Here is an 11,013-nt window from a genome sequence, read left to right as displayed (position 1 = left end):
ATGTCAACAATCCATCGAAGGAGCAATCGTTTTCGGAAAAACGGCAAAAAAATTGTAAGAATGAAAGAAGGTAAAAGGAGTCCAAGACTAACGGCACCTCCAAGACTACAGGTCGTTTGACCACGAGTCGTCCTTCTGTCATTATATCGTTTGAGCCCGTGCGCATGCTCAAACCTCAAAACGTACCACATGGAAGACAAAATGAATAGATTGTCATATATATACATAGCTGAATCTCAGTTTAAGTCAGTAAGGTGGAACTGAGGTGCCAACGAAAGGGGTCTGTCTTATATGGTCTAGGAGCCGACTTTTTTCTCCCTCACTGTCTTGTCGGGGACAAGGTATCGGAAAGCAGCGCGGGACCATCTCCAGTTGGCATAAGCGAACCGCGGACCGAAATGACGGAAAAATGTCAGGGAAGCATGAAATAATTACGGTACTGCAGGATATTAAAACTCGGGTAATTCGAAATCTTTTCCGTGAATGTCACCGAGAAATTGGGAGGATATTTCAAATTTCCGGAAGAGGGTAATGTTATTGGACAAAAATGCCTGGAGAGGCGCATGTGTATTTCACGGCCTTTTTGAGTGGTTTTATTGGGCAACAACATCAAACATCGAGCATCTTGGCAAATTTTACAGTATATATGTTGAATGTGTAAAAATACAATCATAAAACAGTAATAAAATAAATGGCACAGTATATATATATACGTAATGCAGCTATTTAGTGTAATAAATAATTCTTTTCTAGGAAGTTTCTTTCCGCGCAACTTTGAATTCACAAACGTTTTTCTCCCTTTAAAGGATCAAATAATTTAGTTATCGTGTATTAACAAAAATAAATCGTCCATTGCAGTCAGCAGAAGGAATAACGGATGGTACAATGTAGTATGAATGGCGAAGGTAAAGGAGAGATTAAAAATGCTGAAAATTCTTCGCATGCTGAAGATATAAATAGAATATGTACATTAAGTACTGTATGTCCGAAAGAGGACAGGATTTGGAGCCTTGGTTGGAACTCCTTCAGCAGAAATTCCAAACTTTGATCCAGTCATCGAATCGACTTCACATCAATTGGACCAAATGTATCATCGTAATCAATGAATGATGAAAATGAACATTTGGTCCAATTTGCCACACGCCACAAATTAAACGGGCGCAGTATATAAAATCCTCTATAAATTTTATAAATAAACTATAAATAGTTAATGTAGTAAAGGACGGAAATCGAGCTGAATAGTTACACTTCAGCATTTTGTATACAGACTAAAAAGTTACAAGAACACTGTACAACATAACAAAGTGCCTTGAAGAGGTACTGCTCAGTTTTCCTTCTGACTTACAGAATACACATGACACAACGATTGTCTGTACGAGTAAGTTTTACAGGTTAAACCGTTTACTCAGGACTGTGGATCCTCGTCATCTCTCACTCGTCTTCTGTGCTTTTTACCCGATTTCTTTCTGTTCTTCTCCGGCGAATCGCCGAACACTTCGTCCACCAGTTCGTCATTGGTTTCCTCAGTAAGCTTCTGATAAGATCCCTTTCGGTTACCGATCGGTTCTTCTCGCTGATCATCGTCGCCTCTCGGTTCAATTCGAGTGGAGTTCGGATCCTCTTCGGTGAGTGAGCGATAACCACGTAACGATTCGTTAAGATTAAATCCCTTTCTGCTACCTTTAAAATTTATAGGAGGGAGAGATTGATCGTTGTCTTCGTTTTTCTTTGTCTTTTTCCTCTTTTTGCTTTGTTTTCTACAAGAGAAAATATTTTATAAGAAAACCGTATTCTGTGGCGTCAAGCAAATACATCCCATGAGGCGGGGGGTTGGGGGAGACAGGGTACTCAATAAAGTTAGAAATGGGGAGGGGGTGGGGCTCCATGGGGCTTCCACCCCTTATCCGTTCTTTTACCGAAATGGTACCTTTTCTTAACCCTTTAACCCCTAACATCAAAGAACAAATTCTCCTACTGGGGATAAGTTATTGAAATAGCAAGGATCTTCACCTTGGGTGATCATATCCTCTGACGACCTCAGGGGTTGAATAAGCATTGATATTACATTTATTACAATTGGATGCTGATCACTGTTTGGGCTTAAAGGGTTAAACCTCAGATAATATAAGCCTAAGCCTCACTTTTTCGGGCGGCAAGCGTAATCCTTGCGTTTGAATTTATCAATTATGCCAGGAATTTCAGTGTAGTCTTGCAATCATTTTTTATTCTTGGATTTAATGCCACCTTTTCGGTTCACAGTCTGTTTTTGGGCCCTTTTAAAATGCTGAAATGTTAAATTTTGCTACATATCCGCATACTCAAAGATGAAAAAGGCAGGCCTTTTGGGCGCCGGGCCGTCCCTGCATAGCCCGGCATTTGTGGGGCAAATACCGTATTTCTCGATCAAACAGCCGACCCGAATAAAAGCAGAGTCGGAAGCCTCGAAATGAACTTGAATCAAACGCGGGGTACCAGCGTTTATTTAAACCCACCCTTATGTATGTGACTCGTAAGTTATACAACGCGGAGGGATATACAGGTTTCTATTACCATCTTCGTATTTTAATTGAAATATCAATTATCTCCGGCAAATAATATGGCTGCCAAAACTGACAAAGGAACCCCAGTCCCCAATCAGACGCTGGATCAAAGATAAAGAGAAAAATACTTATAGGGGCTTACAACTCCTGACAACAGCAGTTGTATTATAAAGCACAACAATAACACAATTTACTATATATTAGTATAAATCTACTAGTGTTCTATCACGAATGCCGTTCTCTGATTGGCTACGCTACTCGCTATCTATTCTGTGATAGATAGTGAGTGGCGGTTTTCAACAAAATGGCGGCCGCTTCGTCGCGTTTTCGAAGTGTCTGCGATGAGGATATAATTAATTTACTTGTTTAGTTTTGAACGACTAGTAGATTTATACTAAAACAATTAGATTATTCGCTCTCGATTTCTATGCGTGATAGCTGATTCGGGCTGCGCCCTCATCAGCTATCACGCGATAGAAATCTCGAGCTCATAATCTAATTGTTAAATAGAAACGTTACTTATTAGGTCTAGTGCACTTACAGTTTTATGGTTAAAAAAGAAAATTATATGCATGATTGATTTATTGCAAAATAAACTGTTAAAGATTTTACTTTTAAAGAAATCATAACGAAATTAAAACACTTTAATTTTATAAACCCGTCCGTCGAATAAATAACGTCGAAACTCAACAAAAATATCAAAATCAGTGTGCGTGACAGCGTTGCGTGATTTGTGCATATTGTGATGGTCACACACTAACTGACCTGTAGATGTCACGTCCGTGCCCTAAGCTGTCCTCTTATTGGTTGTGATTCAGATCAGTCGCAGAGCTCTCACTGAAAGCAGTGAGATCAAATTTGATTTTTATACCAAACATGGTAAGGTACCCAGTCACCCAAAACTATTTCCTAAGTAATGATCAAAAACGGTCAGCACATGACGAAAGTGATGCTTTAGCGATGATCCAACCTAAGGACTTCAGCCAGACTCAGAATTAACAGCCGCCTCATACTACATAGGAAATAGCACCACATAAAAGGTCTGGTTAACGACCGGTCGTGAGACACGGATAGAAGGGTCTTCATATAGACTAACAAACAAATCGCGATATAAATTGACTAACGCACCGCGGTTTAACAAAACTTCAGTGACAGACTGAAAGAACTTCAAAGGCACAGGGTTCTAAGAGTATCAGCCACTGTTTATTAACTTTGCTGCTGTTTAGCTTATTAAGCGCATTTCATGGCATATTACTGGATTGAAGCAGCAGTAGTCAGCTGAACATCTTAAAATTTATAGAGGACAAAAATTATTCTTATTAATTAATTTCACATTTTAATGTCACATTCCCCAGATACAGCTCCTTTAAATCACCAAAACCCGTTCAAAACGCACTTTCACTCCCGTCCATAACCAAACGACGCAAAAAAACCTTTTGAAGTCCATTTCCAATCAAAGCAACGTTTCGATCATCTTAGGGTGTGTTTGATTGACTTCACTTAACAATAAGAATCGATAAATATAATTACTTTAAAAAAAATCCCTCACAAGACGTCTTTGGTGTTACCGGAATGCAGAAAACGAGAAATCCCAGAATACAGTCAATCGAACGCGACCTGTGCGTGCAAATATTCATTTGAAAACGACAAGTAAGATTTATTGTAGGCATTACTATACAGCTTAGCTATATAAAATGGTAACTTATTCGCTCGATCTAAAGTGACTCTTAAAGGAAAAAACTCACCGTATAGGGGGTGTTTCAATAGCAACAGAACTTTGCCCTCGGACCCTAGCTTCTAATGTACTTGGTCTTCTGAATATCAGCAAAGAATAACAAAGTTGCTCAGCTTAACTCTATTCTCACTTACGTTACGACAAAGAAATTTAAATAAATTTTTTCAAAAAATAGTAACGCGTTACATTTGACGTCATAATTGCCAAAATATGCGCCATCTTGGACTTGTTACTGTTTTGCAAAACTGCCTTAATTGACTCAAAAAGGATCAAAACCAATACAAGAATGTCATTAACTACCATTAAAATATTAAAATGTAATTCTAGTGCAACACAGCTAAATGATTTCATATGAAGGGACAACTAAGCAAGAAAACTAAAAAAGTCCGATTTCGGGTAAAGAAGGTTCTCATGGAAACATCAATGTTGCGTGGGCGACAATACGTCACACCAAAATATTCTCAGTTTTTGTTGTTAATAATATGACACTACAATAATAAAACCAGCTCACTCTCCCTTATCTCAACAGACTTTATCTACGATAGGTTATGAACTAAATAAAGCACAAATGACCAAAACAGAGCAAAAAAGCCCCAGTTGTTGGAAGTTTACCTTGGGCCCAGTAAGGCCTGTCGGCTGCCCTTGGTATGGTTTGGACCATATATCTTCGACAAAAGTTCCTCAATTTCGTTTGACGACCTGTATATACGTGAAAGAAACAAGGCGAGAGAAGGTGTCAGCCTGTGAATACCGATTTGTGTCCAAACCATTAAACCAAGAGTCAGTAAAACACATTTCCTTCTGCAACTTTTTAAACGAGTTAAATAGAAAAAGTGATAATTACAGTCGAGCTAAATGAGCGTATTAGGCGGTTGCAATGTGTTCTCTTTCCCTGTTTCCTACCTTTGTGTTCAACTTCCTTCCATTTAACTTGCGTCTTTCAATTTTTAACATTCCCTAACTAAGAGTGCATTCAATTCTTAATTCATCCCGGGCCACATGACAAAGACAGTCGCCTACAATTGACAAGAGTTTACACTCCCCTCCCCTTTCATTAAGGTGGACTCACAATCGGCGACTCTCATTCTTGAGTCTGAGCAAACTTTTAATTTTACTGGAATCCATGAGCGCTCAAACAGCCATCCACATCAAAAAGTCTCACGCGACCTCAAAGTATTTGAACTCTCGTTAGTTCACGTTTGGCCCGTAACTCTCAAATCCTCTTACAAACTCTAATGACCTGTATGTCTCACGCATACTTACAGACTCAAATGCGATCTCAAAGAGTTTGGTCCGTCTCGTTATTTCTTGTTTTCATTTAGCCTCAAAGTCTGATGGACAGTTATTGACTATCATGCGATCTCAAAGAGTTGCAACTCTCGCTAACTTTCGCGGCTATTGTTTTTCTCCTGTAATCTCACTGACTCTGATGCGCTGTGAAAGGGTTTGAAACTATCTCTCCCGTTTGTCCTGAACTTTTTGGCAGTGCCAGAGTACTACCCTCGTCGCTGGGCAAGGCACTAGTGTGAACAGGATTTTGTCAGTTCCCACGCTATTTCCTCATGCCTCCTTACGATACAGTAAACTGACAAAATGGCGGGCGCTTAATTAACGAACGAGAACACGATTGCTTTCAGTGCCCGGGCATAGGGCCCTGGCGCGGACACCTAGTCTGAACAGGGCCTTACTCCTTCACGTTCTTAAAGAGTTCAACTCAAGTTCAACTCTTGTAGACTCTTGATTTCTCTTTACTGGCAGCGGTTAACAACAGTTTTCTGTAACAGAATCACACAGATGACGGTGACAACTTACTTTGTGGGGAAGAGGAACTTGAGTACCCCTTCGATCTCGTCCTCTTTTAGTTTACCTTGCTGGACTAAAATTGAAATCAACTTTAAGTTCTGAAATAGAAAAAAAATCAATTTCACGACTGCTGCTTTACGACTAAACTGAACTGCTTGTCATGTCCAATGTACTACATAAACGAACTATTCAAACCATCAAAACGTTATGACAACTACTCGAAAACAGTCCAGTATCGACCCTATTTAATGTACAAATGTAAATATTCTACAGTAAATAGAAACTATACAAGATAAGGTGAGACACACTGCCAAGTTTCCAAAGGTGTTGATAAATTTTTAACATAATGACAACATAATTTTATCTGGTTTAAATAAAGGGTTTGATTTTGATTTTGATACCTTTACAATACCAAGAACGCAAATTTGAAAATCGTAACACTTATTTCCCAAATTGTTGAGAAATACACAGCACAACATGAAACATTGTTCATTACAATAGCTTCAATTCAAATGGTCACACTTGAGGATTTTATTCGCAGACTCAAAACTTAGAATAACCTTGTACATCATAATAAACAGCACCACAGAAAAGTACTGCTCAGTAGCTTTCATTTGAATGGTCACACTTTAGAATTTCATCCACAGATTCAAAAGCTAGAACCACCTCCACATCATCGTCATCACCATAACATTAAGTTATACACGAAGTCGTATCATTACATCAAATGATCTTCCTCGACTCCGTGTGGAAAAAAAAAAGCGTACAGCTTGACAGCTTTCATTGAAGTGCGGGCCAAACGTTAGGAATTCGTCCACAGATCGTAACCACTTTATATGATTCTAGGGAAGGGAGGGTTGAGTGTCACCAGTGTCATCAAACCAAACGTTTACCTGAGCCTCTACTGCTTGCATCCTTCGGATGTCTGACGTCATCTTTAACTCGTTAATTGATTGGTCAATCTCCTTCTGCATGCGGTTTCTGAGATCATTGAGTTCTTTTTGGTGTCTTGCCTTCAGAGCTGCTTTTCTCAACTTCATGGCCATGTTACTCACGTTAAGGTTGCTGACATAATTAGAAAGCTCGTCCTTATTGAAAAGAAAACAAATACATTTATTATCTTACGAGGACACAACACAAAGCTTGCCTACACAAACGTTTTTGAAATGAATGTTGTGTATACCTTTTGTTTCAAAACCAGTGTTTCCTCTCGTTGTCTCATTCTTTCCTGGAGACGATCTCTCAACGCCTGTTAATAAAAAAATAACGCATCACGCATGCTCAGAATAATAAAACACAAAGACGATGAAGTTCTATCCTTTATATCAGCACATACAAAAGGTAAGGCTGCTTGGCATCCACCAAGAAGTAATAATACAAATGAAGAAATAATAAATGTCACCAACCTTTTCCTGTTTTTCTTTCTGCTGTTTTAAGTTTTCTTCCAGGTTTTTCGTGTCCTGATACGAAAAGAAATTATGAAAGAATTGAATAAAACGCCCATGCGAACCACGTAAATTACTGCGAATCTCATGCACCTGTGAGAAAAACGTAATCGGCAAGGAACAAAAGAACATTGTCTTTGATGAATATACGAGCGAATTATAAGTTTCATTTGACACTAACATCACAGAGATATTTGTCTCCGGGGATTAGCCATTCGATTAAGTGACTGACTGTAAAGCTTATATGAAGGAAGGGGGAGGGAGAGAAAGGGAGGGACGAGGGAGGGAGGGCGGAAAGAAAGGAGAAAGGAGGGAAGGACGGCGGAAGAAAGGAAGAAAGGAGGGAGGAAGGGAAGGTGGAAGAGAGGGCGAGGGAGGAAGGAGAGAGAGAGGAGGGACGAAGGAAGGGGAGAAGTTAGGGGAGAAGAGAGGGCGGGAGGAAGGAGAGAGGGAGAGGGAGGATGGAAGGGAGGGCGGAAGGAAAGAGAGAAGGAAGGAAGGAGGGAGGGAGAGGGAGGGGGGATGGAAGGAGGAAAGAAGGGAAAAATTAAAATTCCGAGTTGACAGAGTACCTTTTGATACTTGTCCATAATCCTTTGTGTCTCGGGGTCTTGGAATGTTCCCTTAGATTCCAGTTCATCAACAAGTCCCGCTTGAAGCTGTCCCAGAGCCTCTTGCTGCATGGCAATCTTAGACATCTGCCAAAAACAACGGGATGTGAGAAAACTTAGTCACTCCCATGTGGCTACCACGCCGGCCCTGATTTATACAATTAGCTCCGACTTCCGTTGCATAAAGTAACTAGGAGCATAGTTATTCTCCGCGTCACCCTGAAAGGGTTGCCAGTTGATTGCAGTCTGTATGTCACTCTGCGAAGCAAACACTTGGGTGGGTTTTTCTGTGCGTTAAAAGTCCTTTTCCCTTTTTGGCCGCACTGAAGCTGGAAATTTAAATTATGCAACTTCATCATCGATTTTTTCTTCACTTCTTTCGTTCGTTCGTTCGTTCATTCTTTTACTCACTAACCAGTTGTTCACCACCGCGCCAAAGGAAAGGCCAGGAAAAATGTTTTAACATAAAAAAGCCCTTTCAAAAAATACATCAGTCAAAGGAAAACGAACGTGAATAAGAGTAAATGAGGGTATACCTGTTTGGCTTTCTCTATCTGCAGCTGTGCTATTATTGAACCCAGTTTCTCGTGGTGTGCCTCTAGCTTCTTAGACCTCTCTGCGAGCATTTCTTCACGAACCTGCAAAAAAGTAGGCAAAAGAAGCAACATTTTAAAAAAATTGAAGATACAACATCACGGACACAGGAAGTGTTTTGTAGGCCAAACACCATTTTCAAGCCTACGTGTAAACGGTTCTACGGTGGTAAAGTAAGAGAAAACGACATTCGGTGAAATCGGAATCACAGTATAAGTTGTGCTAATGTTTTACCATAGCTCTTAACAAAAATTGTCAGTGTTCTTCAATTTGCCTACAAAGTGCAAGTTAATAATAGGTTGCAGAGATTTTATCTCCAAGATGCTAAATCAGAGTGATACGTGGAAAGTATACGCCCATACCGCCTCCATCTCATCTTCAATGTGTAGTTCATCTTCCTTCATTGCTGCCATCTTCTCTTGTTCGTGTTTCTTTATCATCTCGATATCTTCACCTTCCACCAAGATTTTGTCGTCGTAATCGCGGTCCTAGGGTGCAAGGAAACAAGAATCCTTACGTACTTTGGCGAACTGTTAAAAACAAAAACGGACTAACAGCTCAGACGGATTTCATCCCCCAACGCATAACTCATCCAAAATCAAACTAACAACCCGACCCGCATCCGACATGTAACCTGCATCTAACATAAATGTGAAAGCTAATTATTATCTAGCATAAATAACTTGAGCCAGTGTAAATTGAGGAAATTGAGTCTTTATTTAGCGAGGTTAATACATAATAATCCTTAACACCAATAAACTTGTAAATAAAATTGAGGAACGTAGCAGTAGTGGTAGAGTCTTTATTTAGCGAGTTAATACATAATAGTGCTTGACACCAATAAACCTGTAGCCCTCAAAGTGACGCCGTACCTTGGTCTCTTCCACTTGTCTTTTTTCCAGCTGCTCCATTCTTCTCTTTCTCCGTTTTGACAGTTTTTCCTCCAACATCTGACGCTGTCGCAGCTTAGTTAACGTAAGACTTATGTAGAGGAAAGATAAATATCATGTGGTTAACCTGCGACTTACTCAATACTGGAAGGATTATTTCCAATTTATTTTTGCAAGACAACAAAGCATGGTACCTGCTCTCGAGCTCAGCCAGATTCTTCTCGTGTTCCTGGACAATCCTATCTCTTTCCTCTTCTGACATCACGACTTGGTTCACTATCAAATCTCTGCAAAATTTAACAACGAAATTAGTATTAAACGAAAACATGGAATATTGCATAATTCAGTCATTCTCGAACTATGCCACCTCTCCTAAGCCCACTACGGCTGTTACGATGAATTACTATATTTCTTAACATCTCACATCTGTCCCAGTATTGTACATACCCCACTATCTTGTCCTCTTGTTTTCTTATTTCAGCCTGTTCCGCTTGGTCTTCCTTCAACTTCTTTTCTAACATGGCGCGCTGCTTTTCCAGTCTTCTCTGTCGATGAAAAAAAAAATTAAAATTAAAGAAGGTTAATGAGTGTGTAAAGAGGAAACTGAGAAGATTTCAAGCATCTTTCTCCGCCCAGTTTTGACTGTTAACAGTTGCTTCACTTACTTCAACCATTTCTCTCTGCCGCCTTCGCTCCTCTTCCCGGGCCTCTTGTTGCATAGCAACGTCTGCCATATGTCGCTCAAGAATGGCTTCTTTCTCAGACTCCGACAAACCTACCATTGTGGAAAAATGTAAATATCCTTTAACTGCTTAGCGGTTTTTATCCGCTTCTCAGGGATCTTCTCTGTTCACTCTTCATGGGGTGGGGTGGGGTGGGGAGGGGGATACCAAGAGAGTTGGCTTTGAAGGGAGATCACCTAAAGAAACAAAGACGTTTGATGGCACAATGGATGTAAAAAATTGCCAGGAACATCAATTTTAAACTGTAACCAACTTTTCTTTCCTCTTCCCGTTATTTCATCAAGGGGTGGGGGCACCTGAAGGGGGCTTAGCAAAAACAGTTTTGGATTGCTTTGTACGTGTGATTGTAACATTCGTGTCTGAGGTGTGGCAAATACTCCAGTACGATTTATGTAAGTTTTACTGGGGGCTAGTGCGGTAGTTGTCACGCAATCTTGGCCTCTTTTGACTCTTCCACCTGATGCTATATTAAACGCATGCACCTGTCATTAGCTGCTGTTGGCAGTTACCTTTATTCACCAGTTCCTGGTACATTTTCTGAGCATTTCCCTTTATCTGTTGGTTTGCCTCACGAGTCTGTTGATCGCGGAGACTTTCAATTTCTTCAGCGGCCTACAGAAAAATGGTGGTACAATGATTCTAAACGCTATAG

At 40.1% G+C, this 11,013-nt stretch overlaps 1 protein-coding gene across 3 annotated transcripts in view; it reads right to left on the bottom strand.

The window, feature by feature from the left end:
- Positions 1-566: 566 nt before the first annotated feature.
- Positions 567-11,013, bottom strand: part of LOC146464894 (uncharacterized) — a 31,059-nt gene continuing 20,612 nt past the window's right edge. For 2 of the 3 annotated variants that reach the window (XM_085129215.1, XM_085129214.1), the window contains exons 25-39: positions 10,871-10,973; positions 10,284-10,393; positions 10,066-10,163; positions 9,813-9,905; positions 9,601-9,709; positions 9,091-9,216; positions 8,671-8,772; positions 8,096-8,221; positions 7,485-7,538; positions 7,262-7,327; positions 6,972-7,166; positions 6,088-6,176; positions 4,888-4,974; positions 4,286-4,354; positions 567-1,757 (exon numbers count right to left, since the gene is read on the bottom strand). In XM_085129215.1, the coding sequence (XP_084985341.1) occupies positions 1,406-1,757; positions 4,286-4,354; positions 4,888-4,974; positions 6,088-6,176; positions 6,972-7,166; positions 7,262-7,327; positions 7,485-7,538; positions 8,096-8,221; positions 8,671-8,772; positions 9,091-9,216; positions 9,601-9,709; positions 9,813-9,905; positions 10,066-10,163; positions 10,284-10,393; positions 10,871-10,973 (1,779 nt within the window). In that variant the 3' untranslated portion in view covers positions 567-1,405. Of the gene's footprint in view, positions 1,758-3,305; positions 3,378-4,285; positions 4,355-4,887; positions 4,975-6,087; positions 6,177-6,971; positions 7,167-7,261; positions 7,328-7,484; positions 7,539-8,095; positions 8,222-8,670; positions 8,773-9,090; positions 9,217-9,600; positions 9,710-9,812; positions 9,906-10,065; positions 10,164-10,283; positions 10,394-10,870; positions 10,974-11,013 lie in introns of those variants that run through there. The other variant, XM_085129216.1, reaches the window with a different exon arrangement.

Source organism: Pavona decussata, unplaced genomic scaffold (genome assembly GCF_977016875.1).
Source record: "Pavona decussata unplaced genomic scaffold, jaPavDecu1.1 SCAFFOLD_161, whole genome shotgun sequence".
Taxonomy (NCBI): domain Eukaryota; kingdom Metazoa; phylum Cnidaria; class Anthozoa; order Scleractinia; family Agariciidae; genus Pavona; species Pavona decussata.
Note: the sequence above shows the minus strand (reverse complement) of the source record. Positions and strands in the feature narration are given on the sequence as shown.